We start from the raw sequence: 14,164 nt of genomic DNA, 5'->3' as shown, positions 1-14,164 counted from the left end.
GTTTTCTGCATTGTGCATGCCCTTACAATCTTTCGAAAATCATAAATCTGCTCAAAGCTTTTTATTTATTGACGTTGCTCATAAAAATTGAGATAGTTAATGGATAACGCTGTAACTTCCAAAAACATATTAATTTTTTCGTTATGAAAACACTTTTAAAAATATTTATTTTTTTATAATATTTTTTCACTTCAAATTAATTTTTTATATATATTCATATTATTTTAATATATTAGTATTAAAAAATATATATTTTTATACATTTCCAAATAAAAAACACTTTAAAACATTATAAAGACTTTGAAACATTATAACAGACTAGAATTCCTAGTATTAAGTCTCAGATTTATGAGACTGCTCTCCAAAACAACACAATTTTAGTTTACACCTTGAGTATTGGTGAAATCAAACAGCGGATCTGCCTTGTATTACATGTGAACAGACAGATCAGAATGCAAGTTATCAAGGAGTGCGACTCTATTCTTTGATTTTAGTATTGTTGCTGCTACTGTGCTCCATCGCGACTAAATCAGTGATTGGCGTATTCTTTTGATGTAACAATCAATTGGCAGAGAGTATATCAGCGAGTTCCCTGGTACTGCCTGATACTTCCAGATTAAGTTTCCAACAATTCTCACTAGGCCTTCAAATTGTATGTATATAGTCGTCCACATATAGACAAGCCATACACTATGAAGTGGCTGCTGGTACAATCAGAAACCGTGTAAAATAACCTGTCAGACAAGCCTCGACATTCAGAACCAAATTTACAACTTCCAATCAGTGTCCCATTTAATTGAATGGCAGGCATTGCCTAGCTCCATTAAATAAATAGCTTATACACTACATTTATAATCACACAAAAAGATGAGAGGGGGAAGGGGCGCAGAAACAATAGGGATGCGGGAAGAGGGGGGGGGGAGACCGGATTCATGGGTAACTTTTCAAAGATTATGAATGTTAAGGTCCAAGCAGTAGAACTTGCCTTTCCTTGTTTGACCACTGACCAGTAGAACTAAATGTCACTTCTTTTGATCTCCTATTGCGGCCGCGGCAGAATAAAGGCAAAATCTGTTGTCTGCCAATTTACGTGGGACAAGCCAAATACCATATCAGCAGGGATTGGTTAGATATTGTCCTAGGGGGTTCTGTCATAATTTTGAGTGTTGTTTCCAAGGGCAGCCACCGTCAAACGCTTGCTCCAACACGTCTTCCATTCGCTTAGCCAGTAAAATCTGTCAAAATGAGAGTGGGATGCACACAGGTGAGGCAAGCATCATCACAAGAAATGTTTACCATCTGACAACCATGCTTAAGTTTTGTATGGTTGAGAAATCTAAAATAAAAGGATTTCTCAATGTGAGAGATTAAGTACTTGAACTGGCAATTCTGGAAATTAGATGAATATGGAAATTCTGGCAATTGACCTGTACTAATCTCAAATAGTCCATTGGATGGGAAAATGTCCACACTACCACCGAATTCACAAATGAATTAAATAGAATATATCCGCCATCCAGAATCCTTTTAACATGACCAGAAAAGTGAGGTAAATGAATTAAAAAGGCAAGGGGATTCTAGAATCAGTATTAGAATCTAAAAGAGGAATTGGCACTGTGGTTCCATAGTAGACTAGTTAATCTATGTTTAACATGAACTGATAAAAAAGACTAACACTATGCTTCAAGCAGATAAAATTACCTCGAGACTGCCAAGAACAGCTGCGGGTACTTCAACCAAATCCTTCATATTTTTCTCTGGCAGAATCACTCTCTTGATGCCATAGCGGTGTGCCGCCAATATCTGCGAAAGAGAACAATCTAAGAAACAGCACCTTTGATATATGCAAACCACACATGGGGAAGCTGGGCACCTATATTGATAAAGTTCATGGCTAAGAGATGGTGTTTCCCCAAACTAATGATTAGAGTCCATTTTTTTAACAAATAATACAGTGTGTTTATTAATCAAGTAAGCCATAACCATCATATTGACCACAAAAACATACATGCAAAACTACAATCTATCAAATTAGTTTTGCATATATGAAATAACGAGCACGAGATACTAGCAACATCGCCAGAAAGCTACATCACTTGCCACAAACTCCATTTTACAGCAAGATTTGATTCTCGTAAGAATAATACAGAATTTGCTAGAGCCTACCAATCAGCATTCCCAACTGGCCTAGCCAGGCAGTTGTCAAGTAATACAGAAAAGTTTTGGATGGTCCTAATAATTTTAATGGAAGAAACCATTATTTGCCAACGCTTAGAAGAATATCAAGCTTAAAACTGAAGCCTAAATTGGAAGTCACCAATCTGATCCGACACAAACATGTTGCAAATGAAAACACAATAACAGAGAATGTGTTTACATTTGCAGCAAGAACACATAAGACCAGGTACAACTATAAAATGTTAACATTTCTAATAAGCAGACAAGTTAAGGTGTTTCACAGGTCAAGAAACGTATATCTAAGGCCTTGTTATAATTCAAAAAAAAAAGCCAGTAATTTGGAACAAGAACTCCATTTTTAAGCTCTAAATGGGAAAAAGAAAATGTCATTTGTTGTGGTACATGGTTAAACTTGAAAAAAAACAGACAAAAAAAGAGAAAGAAAGAGAAGTGCTAGAGGTGAAACCAACAGCTCTATCATACCACATCACAGTTGAGATCCTCTTTTTTAATGGATAAAACTAACAAGACTAGCTAATCAAGTGGCAATACCTTATCCTTGATACCGCCAACAGGAAGCACAAGGCCCCTCAAAGTCATCTCCCCAGTCATAGCTGTATCTGCTCTTACTCTTTTCTGACTAAACAGTGAAACCAGAGCTGTTACCAATGTCACACCAGCTGAGGGCCCATCCTTAGGTACAGCACCAGCAGGGAAATGTATATGAACATCTCGATCCTCAAGGAGATTGGTTTCGTCAGCAGCTGCCAACTTAAGATCAGTTGCCCTTGCTCGTACCTACATCATAGAAAACTTGATCAAATAAGTATCTCTGAATGAAATTTTCTGAGTATAAAACAGGATTATTTTCTGCATAACAGCTTATTTTTTGTGATTTTATATCCAATCATACATTTCAAACAGTGGAAGGTGCTGTGCTCTTGAATATAGGGCAAATAAACATTTCATAAGCAGTTTAAAACCAGTTTAAAGCCTGGTCTTCCTCAATAGTGATAATTATTAATTTCATAATTGTACAAGGGACGAACTGAAGATCAGGAAAAATTTGAATTACCCATGTCAGTGCTATTTGTGCTGATTCTTTAATTACATCACCAAGTTGTCCAGTGAGATGTAATTCACCCTTTCCAACCATTGATGAAGCCTCCACAAACTGAACCTCTCCACCAAAGGCAGTCCAGACAAGCCCAACTGATATACCTGGGGCTGCAACACGCTCTGCTGCTTCTCTGTCATCAAACCGTGGAGGCTGAATCACAGAAAAAGATTTTCAGATATGGTCAAAATTACAATCTCACGTGCTACATTATGTAATTGGACAAACCACAGTATTTAGTCAATGTAAAAAATGTTTTAGCTTCGGACTACATAATGCATTAGAATACCTAGCAATGTCAAGGAACTGTCAGATCATGCTATAATCCAAACTCCAACAAACAAGACAGAAGGTTGAGCAATTTAACTTCCTCCATGAATGCCAAAACAAAAACCAAGATGCCAGCAGTGCAGTTATCATGCTTGGCACGTACCAATTCTATCAAAGAAAATTGAAATGCCCAAACCACAATCCTACTCAGTATTCTCCATTTGGAAAAGGGAACCATCAATGCATAACCAAATGTCATCAATTTTATTAAGATCATCCAAGTGAGCCTGCCATGCAAGTGCTTCAATGTAAAGAAAATTTTCACAATCAGGTTCCAGCAACACAAGATTAACACCCTTATGTACAATAGTAAACCAACTAAATCCAATTGCTAAGCAGATGAATATAACAAAGCTCAAACCTCTATTAAAATAAACTTGACTAATGCATATAAAATTAGAAGCATCCAAACATAAAGTATCCTGTTGGAAATCAATAAATGATGAGAAAAATCATTACCCCCAGTACTTTCTCCAGCATAGGTTCATCCACAACCAAAGGTGAGGCAATGCTGAATGTGTTTGATATCTCATGATTGTTTTCGTTCATTGGTATAACTTCCATTTCCACTTCTGCTCCCTCAGAAAGTCTGTTCTCCAACAATGGTGAAGCAAGCTGATGCATATCTTTGCTCAATGGTACAGTTTGTTCTTGTTCTGCAACTCTTACAGCTGCAGCACGAGCCAGGGCAGCCAAGTTTCTCTCCAGATTGCGTACACCTGCCTCCCTTGTGTATCTCTGAATGACAAGTTCCACCATAGCCTGCAATATTAGGAAGGCTTTCAGGACATATATTCCCTTACAACATGTGCAGCTTGTTACAGAATCTGCAATATCTCACAGAGTCCTTTCCTTTTGTTTCTCATTTTCTTTATAGTTCCAAAGCAGGAAGACATAAAGACATGGATTCATCTTAGTTTGGAAAGAAGTAATCAGATCATCATATATGAGACTGCAAAAATTCAAAAATATTATGTTAAATAGATGGTCATGGTGAATTCAACTCATCTCCATCCCAAGCTAGATGGAGTAATTACATGGATCTCCTTCCACATTAATATTGGTTATGAGAAACTTTCAGAAAGTTGTCATGATTCTAAATCTGTTTTTTAACAATTCAAACTAAGTCAATTTTTGTCTGCCTCTCCCTCTACCACTCAAACACTTCACTCTTATTACACTTACCATAGCATCCATAAGTCAAATATTGGATGAACCACTTCAGAAAAAACAGCACAACTATTGGAAAAGGCATTTAGAAAGAAAGAAATGCGATGATTGGATGATTCAGAAAATATCATGCCATTACTGTATCTACCCTTCCCTTTGAAAATATTTCAATGGAATATACAGATACCTTGATGATCTGACCAGACATGAATATTATCAAAACTCAATATATGAAAAATTGAAGTCTCAACAACCAGGATTTGAACATACAGGGATGGTATCCTATGATAGATAATAAATGACCACACCATTCCACGCATTTGACGACTAATGAAATCACTGGCTGACAGCTTTCAGCAAGAAATATTCATCAAGTAAAAATAGTACTACTTCCATAGATGACCTTCAGCTAAAAGATGTTCACTCCGATATGAAATGCTTAATGGTTGACTTCTATGAGAATAAGAAAACACTAAATTTCATCTCACAAGCAAGCATAATTCTGCACTTGTGAAGGGCAATGATATCCTTGAGCATGAAATTTATAAATGATAAAAACAGCCCTAGCAAATCCTCTACCTCTGGAATTTGAAGGAACTCAGAGCTCAACCCATGTTGATCCAAAACTCTTGGAATCAAATACTGCATCGCTATTCTAAGCTTTTCTTCAGGAGTGTATCCAGGCAGCTCAATGACCTCCATCCTGTCTAAAAGAGGTGGAGGAATAGGCTGCAACTTATTTGCAGTTGCCACAAAAATCACCTTTGAAAGGTCAAATGGAACATTCAGATAGCTACAGACCTTAAGTTAAGGAAGCATCATTCTGGCATATTTATCATGAGGGAGATGTTATTTTAATCAGAGTTCAGATTTAATGGCATAAAATCAGCTCTAAATTTCAAAACCTTCTCCATTGAACTTCTTGCCTTCAAATAGATCCTGGTCCTATTGAAAGAAAAACAAATAGAATTTGGATCTTTAACAATAGTAATGAAAACTTTAGATTTAAATCAAATGTATCTGGAATTAATAATTAGCGATGCAAATATGTGTCCAGTGAGACAAAACTAAGATTCAGTGAAAGACATCCTGCAGCAAAAATAAAAGGATACTGATCATTGAATGTTTTATTCTGTTCAGGATCAAGAACCTCCAGCAGAGCTGAAGCTGGATCCCCGCGCACATCAGAACCTGTCTTGTCAATCTCATCCAGTAGCATCACAGGATTGCAAACACCCACTCTCTAAAGCCAAAAGAACAGAAAAAGAAACATATCACAAACTTGGTCACGTGATCTTCCTTTTTTTCCAAAGAGCAAGTTGGCTCTTAGCTTCAAAATTCAACTCTTACACAAAAAACAAATCAATGCAGGATGGTACAAACTTAATGATCTAATTCCAGTCTAATTTACACCCAAGTTTTAGACTAGAAATGTAAGCATGAATACAGAAGGTCCCAATTATGAGCATGCTGTATTATCCTGACAAAGAAATAACTCTAATCAAAAAGAGCAAGAGAGGAGAAAGCTCAAATTATGCAAATCTACATAGTTCCAGAAGTAAGAACATAATGTACATAAATTGAAGCAGAATCCCATGGATGAGCTTGAAAACTTAGTGAGCCTTCTTCAGTTCAGATCATTTGTCTATTAAAACCCATTGGCATCGCATGCTTGGCATAAATCAGAGAGTATGAACTGGGCTGATAACTGCATTACTGATAAAAGAAATCCTGGTTTTTTTCCTTCTACAAAGAAATCTATTGGCATAAAATAATGACCAATTGGAAATTATGTTTCATTTCCTCTGTACATGTAGTCCATCATTGCAGAAAGGACAATAATCTCCCACTAATCTGACCAATCTAAAAGAATAAACTTTTAGATTTCACTGCACTTGTGACAGAATTTAAGATGCCCATATGTTGTTTATTGATCTCTCAAGAGAACTAACCGGTTTCATGGAACAATTTGATTGCAATTAAAGCATCACTGCTTCTCCTCTAGAATTACAGAGGCAAATTTTTAAGAGTGATTTGAGTCATATAATGATAGGGACTAATAGGAATCTAGTTTGTGTGAGTTACATAGGTGGATAACACTGAGGTATTAAAAGCTGATGCACAAGCATAATAGAAAACTTCCAGCTGCCCCATATAGAAATTCCTGTCCTAATTGAAATACCTTCTAGATGCTTGTGTACCAACAAAGATATTGACAAGAAACAGCCAAAATTGCAAAAATATAATCAATCACAGTACTTTCTACCTTTATTCCATCTATGAGACGCCCTGGCATGCTTCCAATGTATGTTCTCCTGTGCCCTCTAATATCAGCCTCGTCCTTAATGCCACCAAGGGATATACGGACAAATTTTCTGCCCAAGGCAGCAGCAATAGACGAAGCCAGAGATGTTTTTCCAACACCTGGTGGACCAACAAAGCATAACACTGGTCCTCTTGCATCTGGTTTAAGCTGCAGTGGAACAAATAAATCCAACAAAAATCTAATTGAAAATCAAAATTTTAAAAATACACGCAAGGAAACAACACTTGAACATAGGTCAACCTTGCGAACAGCTAGATATTCAATAATACGTTGCTTGATCTTGACCAGACCATAGTGATCATTATCAAGACGTTTTTTTGCAGCTTTTAGATCCAATTCAAGTTGTTCACTTCCCGTCTGCCAGGGCAGATCAGCAAGAAGCTCCAAGTAAACATGTGAACTATTATAACCAGGTTGCTGAGGTTGCATCTTCTTAAGCCTCCTGAAATGGAGAGAAAAGTGTAAGTATAGTAGAAATGAACAGAAAACTCAAGGCTGGAGAATATGAAATTAGGGTCTTGCATTAGAACATTTCAGAGCAAGAAACTTTAATTCAAATTAAGTCTAAATTTTTCTAAAGGAAACAAAGGTACAACACAGAAACCATGAAAATTAGCAATTGCAGGTAACCCATTGAAGATAATTCTCACCTTAAATTAGGATAAGAACCTCTTTTGGCTCTATGACATCCCATTGAGATATTAGAAATGCAGCAGCCCAATGGGTCTGCAACAGTAATCCACCTAGTCTCTATGTATGGATAACCCTAAAAACTTGGAATGTCCAATCAGCATCAAAAAATATCGATGCAAGTATAAATTGAGAGGAAGGATACAAGCGTCTCCAATGTCAGGGTTTGCACAATTCTTACTACACTAAATGCAATGGAATGTTTGTAAATCAGATGTTTTCTCAGATCTAAATGTTGACATTTACGATTTCTAACACCATCAAGTCTTCATAAGAGTTTTCTAGGACTCTAGGGAATTTGGAATAGAGTCATCTACATAAGTTATGGTATTTCTTCATGTAAACTTTCCAAAATAACAATATTTTAATGCTGCATCAACATGTAGTTTTAGAAAAATCCTTGACTGGATAAGAATCAACTACTTTTATTGCCACTCTAAATTCAGCTATCAAAAGATTGTGATCATCTGTTCTATCTTATCCAAAAACACATACCTCAACTCCCTTTGGGCATGCTTCCAGATATTTGAAGGCATTCCTGCACTTTGCATCTTCCTTTCTATGGCAGCCACATCATCCTCATCATCATCGTTGTCACCAAGCTCCTCTTTTATAGCCCTCATCTAGAATATGTATCAAATGGATTAGCCCAAAAATTATAATAATTGTAATATCAAGCAAAGATTTAGAAAAAAATGTTCTTATAATTATTATAATATCTAGTAAAGATTTAGAAAAGAATGTTCTATAAACTATAAGTAAACAATTTACTAATGGGTCAGCAGCTGCACTTTTATCAATCTGATAGCACTTTGCATCATAATCTATAACCATATATCCATTACAAAAACAGCTAAGATGGATAGTTCCACATCTGATGGCTAAGTACACCAGTCAATATCAATTTAATAGCCTTCAATTAAGGCACCTTTCAGGCCCCATCACTCACAAAATAATTCTGGGGAATCTGATAAATGTAAAAACTATATAATCATAACTCTCTCTCCCTCTCCCCCCAAATACTGCTAAAAATGCTCCATTGGATAATGAACTTAAAAGGTGAAAGTAAAATGCAGCTAACACAATAGAACAACTAGACTTCAACTTCTATCTTTATTTTAAAATAACAGTTCAAATTAAATCCTTATGACAGGACTTATAGATTGTTTGAACTTCCATCCTCCAGAGGGAAAAAATTGTTTATCACTGATAGTAGCATGAACCCTCCAAAAAAATCCTACCAGTTGGTTAAAACATAGCTTGCATCTAAAATAGCTTATGTCTAAAAACATTCAAATTGCATGACTGAAACCAGAAAACCGGGCTCTCATTTCCATAACAGATGCTTCAAATATGCTGAAGTATCTACATATCGTACCCTACATATTATACTAGCTAAGAAAAAAAGCATACCTGCTGACGCAGAAGAAACTCTTTCTGTGATTTTGACAATTGTCCTTCAACCTTTTGCGTGATCTTCTCTGCCACACGTATTGACTGTCCACAAATAAATGTTAATGCAAGACTCCATAAAGATCAGAGGAATAATCAAGTTCACTTTATGTAAATGCATCAGATGTTAGCTATCAGAGGATGAACAGATTACCTGTAAATGTTGGTCAACCAGCTCATTAGCTTTTGACAGCCTTGCCTTCAGATCAACAGAATCCAACATAGATAGCTGCTCTTCAAAACTTATCTCAAAGCTAGCGACAAATATATCTGCTAATTTGTGAACAGGAACAGTCTCCAAAAGGACTTTTGTCCTCCCACCAGTTTTTTGTTTCTAAGAGCAGGAATGAAACAACAATTTACAGAACATCAACAAAATAAGATGAAAAGCAATATGAAGAAGCTAATTCTTTTCTAGTAATATAAGAATCAGCATTCTTGAATGACAGGCATACAAATTTAACAATTAGTTCGCTAATGAGCATATCTTACCATGACAAATAGAGGTGGTGCATTTTCATTTTTTTAATCCTAAAAATTACAGCAGAAAAATCACCTGCTCAAGAACAGAAATGAGTTCCATTGCAGTCGCTTTGAAGTGGCGAGACAGTGCTACAAAATCAGGATCTTGATCCACTTGCTCCAGCTCTAATAAAATATGAAAGAGTGGAAATGATTCAGCATACTGATCAACAACGCTATATAGAACGCATTACTGCTAAATGATTCAGCATCAATGCATGTACGAAGCAAATAATTTAATTCAAAACTTACCAGCCTTTGTCATTTCAAGCGGAGATATCCGCGCAGTATAATATGCCCCTCTCGTACTAAGTTCATGGAGATTGAATCTGCACAAACCTTCAAGAACAACTATGTATGTCACCCTCCCACTAGGTTTCTCCACTCCTCTAGACAGATGCAAAGCACGAGCAGCCACTCCCCTAAAGGAACCCACTAATCATTATCCATCAGAACTTCAATTTAAAATTTAAAAACAGCAAAAATAATAAACATGAATGTGAATTAAAATATTAACCTGTTATGCCAATGAAAAACTTCTTGCTGATGCTTCCCATCAAGCTTGACATTATCCGAGGATGTACTAGCTGGAGTTTTCGAGCTTTTCTCACTGGTATCACTTCCAGCACCTAAACAATCATATTTCCATTCCATTTAGTCAAACATACGATTCGAAAAAAAAATTCAACGCTGCCGAAAAGGCAAAAAAAAAAACACGAGAATCACGAGTTTTACTGTGGGACAAAGTAGGGCCCACAGATGCCGTCTCCGCCGTGGCAGCAGCAGCATCTCTAACAGGTAAAATCCCAATCAAACCCTTCTCTTCTCTCTGCCACAGTTCTTGCTCCACCAATTGTACACTGGAATTCATCGAAACAATTCGCAAATAGTCAATTTATAAAGATATAAATAAATAATCATGCAGTTCTTTGTAAATTCATGATCAAACAGCTCAACCAAAAACCAAAAAACAAAAAAATCAGATTTATGGAAGAAAAAAAAAGTAAAAGATGGAGCGAGAGATAGTTAAATGAAAAAACAAAAAAAGGATTACCTGCTGGGCGAAGTGCAGCGAATGCGAATAATGGCGCCAGGTAAAAGCACCTTGTTTCTAAACGGAAGGATCGCTAATCGACTCGGTAACTCGACCGATTCAGCCATTTTTTAACTCAAAAGTCAGCAGGAAAAGAAGAGAGGAAAGAGAGAAACAATAATGAAATTTCAACGAAGAGGATTTTCGTTTATAAAGAGCAAGAGTTTTGAGTGTTCGTTTATTTTATTAATTAATTAATTTAGAGAGGAGGACGAGACAGGGGATATATATTATTAGTAAATAAGAATCGAAGGAAATAGAAATGAGAGAGAGAGGCGTTGGAGTTTAGGAAATAGAGAGGCGTGGGAGCCTGGTGAGGGATCGTGGTAAGTCAGCGGTTAAAACTTAAAAGAAAATATCGACGGCCTTTTTCTCTTTTCAATTTCGATTTTGCTATCTGCATGCAAAAGCTAGCATCTGAATTTTGTTTTTGGATTTATTTTTACTTTATAACTTTATTTATTTTTACTTTTACCCGATTTATTATTTATTTATTTATCATGTTACAAGGGCAGATGCATGTTTTTTTAACGGTGTCAAAATTTCAAGACATGTAACAACTTTTTTTTGTCGGAAGACATGTAGCATTTTTATTGCGAAAACAACAGACCTCCCTCTTCCTTGACCATAAAGAAACGTTTTTATTGTGGAGATATCCTTTTTTTATTGAGACGTGAAAGATGCCCAACTTGGAATGTTCCTTACGCAATAACTGTTGGGATTTTCACATGTATTTTTGAAAATAAAATAAAATAAATTGTCTGGTACCGTCTTCACTATTGAAAGTTAGACCTCGCAGCAGCCCATACTTTCAGACTTTATAAATACAGTTCAATTCATGTTTTTATTTTTATTATATATCAATGTGTTAATTTTAATAATAATTTTAAAAAAATAAAAATATTATTATTTTAATATATTTCAATAAAAAAATTTTTAAAAATAATTATAACTAGATTCTCAAACACATCCCTCACGGCCATGTCTGCAGCCACCTTTAAAAAAGGAAAGAAAACTCACAGCAGCTCCTTACGAGCTCCTTACGAGCGTGTTTGGTAGTGTGGTTAATGATGTTTTTTAAATAAATTTTTGTGCCAAAATACATGTTAATAATATTTTTTTTATTTTTTAAAAATTATTTTTGATATCAATACATTAAAACAATCCAAAATATACAAACTATATTAAATATTAACAAAAAAAATTAAATTTTTTAAAAACGTAGCCTTAACCGCGTTCCCAAATATTCCCATAACGTCTTCCCTTTTGTTCTTTTTGGTTGGTAAATGACAATTTTGCAATATTGCACACCTCGTATAAGTACAAGTTTGCAATAGCTATTTTACCCGCTTTTTTGCAGCGGGCTGGATAATATTTTTAAGTAAATAAAACGAGGATATAAGTGCTTTTCTTTTTTAGTTAATAAAAGGAGATGTTTTAGTTGTCCTATTCCAAGAAAAGTTAAAAGATTGTCTTAATAAGAAGTGGTTTTTTTTTTAAGTTTGGTTTTTATTAAAAAAATAATTAAATTAAATTTTTTTAAAAAAAATTAAAACCAGTTTACTTTATACTGACTGATTTCAACTCGGTTCGGTTTTTTAAAACAAAAACCGGTTCAAACTGGTTTGACTCAATTTTTTTAATTTGACTCGGTTTTGTTCCGGTTTGGCTCAGTTTTGTTTCGATTTGGCTTGATTTTTCCGGTTTTGCTCGGTTTTATTCAGGTTTGGCTCAATTTTTTTCCAGTTTTTTTCAGTTTAAGTTCGGTTCAGTTTTTTCGGTTTCAGACTTATAAAACCGAACTGATCGGTTTTTTCAAAATTCTAATCGATTTTTTTTACAGTTCAGTTTTTTCAAATTTTTTTTTCAATTTTTTCGGTTTAATCGGTTCTTCAGTTTTTTTCTCACCCCTAATCCTAATCCTAATCCTAATAAATTTGGCCATTGTATCTCTCATAAATGTCTATTTTACCCCTTATTGGATAGTGCATTATTTGTTTTGGAAATGGCAAAATGGATATTTCACTTTCGGTTTCTGCGTTAATAATTTCTCAGCTCTCTTGTTTTTCATATTCAGTTATCACACTCCTCGATGGTATTGTTCCTAAATAGATTTTCTAAACGTCTCAGCTTAGTTAGATTTGGTTAAATATAATTGAAAAGCAATGATACTGACGGTTAATTTTAAACAATCAAATTAGTTGACACCTGTCATTATAACCATAATTAATAATCTTGAAGTAATCAGTACAATTCATGTTATTCAAAACTAAATTAGTGTTTAAAGATGTTTAGTAAACATATACAATTTATATTTTCAAAGTAAATTTGTAATTGATATTAAATAAAAAAAACTAGCAAAAAAGATTTAAATATAATCCTAACATGCATATTAATCATATAATATATAAAATCAAAATTAAAATAATATAAAGTATTTACTTATTGAAACATTAAGATTCTAATTAAGTTGAATACAAATTGTTGTTAAGGATCAATTCTTTATTTTTAAGGTTTTTTTTTCTTTTTTTTTAGTGTAAACAAAATGTATGCAATCACCTTTGTAAGGCCGCTACCTTGTTTGGATGCACTTCCAAACAAGGTCTAGGAATTTAAGAAAATTTGTCTTAAATATTTCTTTTTAGATATTAAACTTAAGCTCTAGTATAGGAAGAAAAATAAAGGGAACATAGAGCTTAAAGCTGAAACTAATATAAAACTCGTTTCCTTCATCCTCTTTTTATATAAAACTTTATAACTAAAACTAATATAATATTAGTTATGATAATTACCAGAATTAATTTTTTCTATTATCAATTTAACTACTTGTCATAAAACAATAATACCCATCATATAACCTATTTTTCTTAGGTCCTCTCTCTTTTAAAAGCTTGGATGCTCTTTAAGCCCAATTTTTACTCTTCATCTTTCCACTATATAAAAAACAAGATTTTTCTTGTTTTTTTTAATGTAGGATGAAGGTTTTAGGTTTCAAAAAAACATGTTAACTGAGAGTTTTTTGAAATCAATTTCTCATTTACTTATAATTTATTTTAATCATGTTATTGTTTCATGATGAAAAGCTTTTGCTTAAGAATAAATTTCTAACCATGAATGTGAGTGGGCTATGCTTTTAATTTGACATTAAATGTGTCTATTCATTACATGGTCAAGTTCATCATCTTTTCATTGATGATGATTGTTTAAGTTAGCTTCAATCTTTCTTTTGAGTGAATGATTTATTAGTTTTTTTTAAAATGAAAAGGCACATTCAAATAATATAGTA

The 14,164-nt window shown here is 34.3% G+C and overlaps 1 protein-coding gene across 2 annotated transcripts; it reads right to left on the bottom strand.

Annotated features, from left to right (window-relative positions):
* Window positions 1–791: 791 nt before the first annotated feature.
* LOC133674199 (lon protease homolog 2, peroxisomal-like) lies at window positions 792–11,185 on the bottom strand. 2 transcript variants are annotated; one of them, XM_062095222.1, is made up of 17 exons: window positions 10,840–11,185; window positions 10,521–10,645; window positions 10,303–10,414; window positions 10,038–10,207; window positions 9,820–9,911; window positions 9,418–9,597; window positions 9,225–9,308; window positions 8,307–8,434; window positions 7,362–7,563; window positions 7,062–7,268; window positions 5,908–6,038; window positions 5,375–5,588; window positions 4,085–4,387; window positions 3,254–3,448; window positions 2,731–2,976; window positions 1,702–1,803; window positions 792–1,235 (listed from the first exon to the last, which is right to left on the bottom strand). In XM_062095222.1, exons 1-17 carry the CDS (start codon window positions 10,944–10,946, stop codon window positions 1,152–1,154), a joined length of 2,682 nt encoding a protein of 893 aa, XP_061951206.1. In that variant the 5' UTR covers window positions 10,947–11,185; the 3' UTR covers window positions 792–1,151. The 2 variants fall into 2 exon arrangements, with proteins under 2 accessions (XP_061951206.1, XP_061951211.1); XM_062095227.1 differs by having other exon boundaries at window positions 10,038–10,220; window positions 10,840–11,149.
* Between the last annotated feature and the right edge of the window lie 2,979 nt (window positions 11,186–14,164).

The sequence above is a fragment of the Populus nigra genome, chromosome 1, assembly GCF_951802175.1.
Source record: "Populus nigra chromosome 1, ddPopNigr1.1, whole genome shotgun sequence".
Classification (NCBI taxonomy): Eukaryota; Viridiplantae; Streptophyta; class Magnoliopsida; order Malpighiales; family Salicaceae; genus Populus; species Populus nigra.
The sequence above is the reverse complement of the archived record's forward strand: the minus strand, read 5'-3'. Positions and strand labels throughout refer to the sequence as shown.

Bases quoted from the DNA above. Each gene is read 5' to 3' on its own strand.
- LOC133674199 (XM_062095222.1), bottom strand. From the start codon at position 10,946: ATGGCTGAATCGGTCGAGTTACCGAGTCGATTAGCGATCCTTCCGTTT. The intron at 9,598-9,819 runs GTGATTTTTCTG...TCCTGCTCTTAG, and splicing joins TCATTTCTGTTCTTGAGCAG to AAACAAAAAACTGGTGGGAG. The intron at 9,309-9,417 runs GTAATCTGTTCA...ATTTGTGGACAG, and splicing joins TGGTTGACCAACATTTACAG to TCAATACGTGTGGCAGAGAA.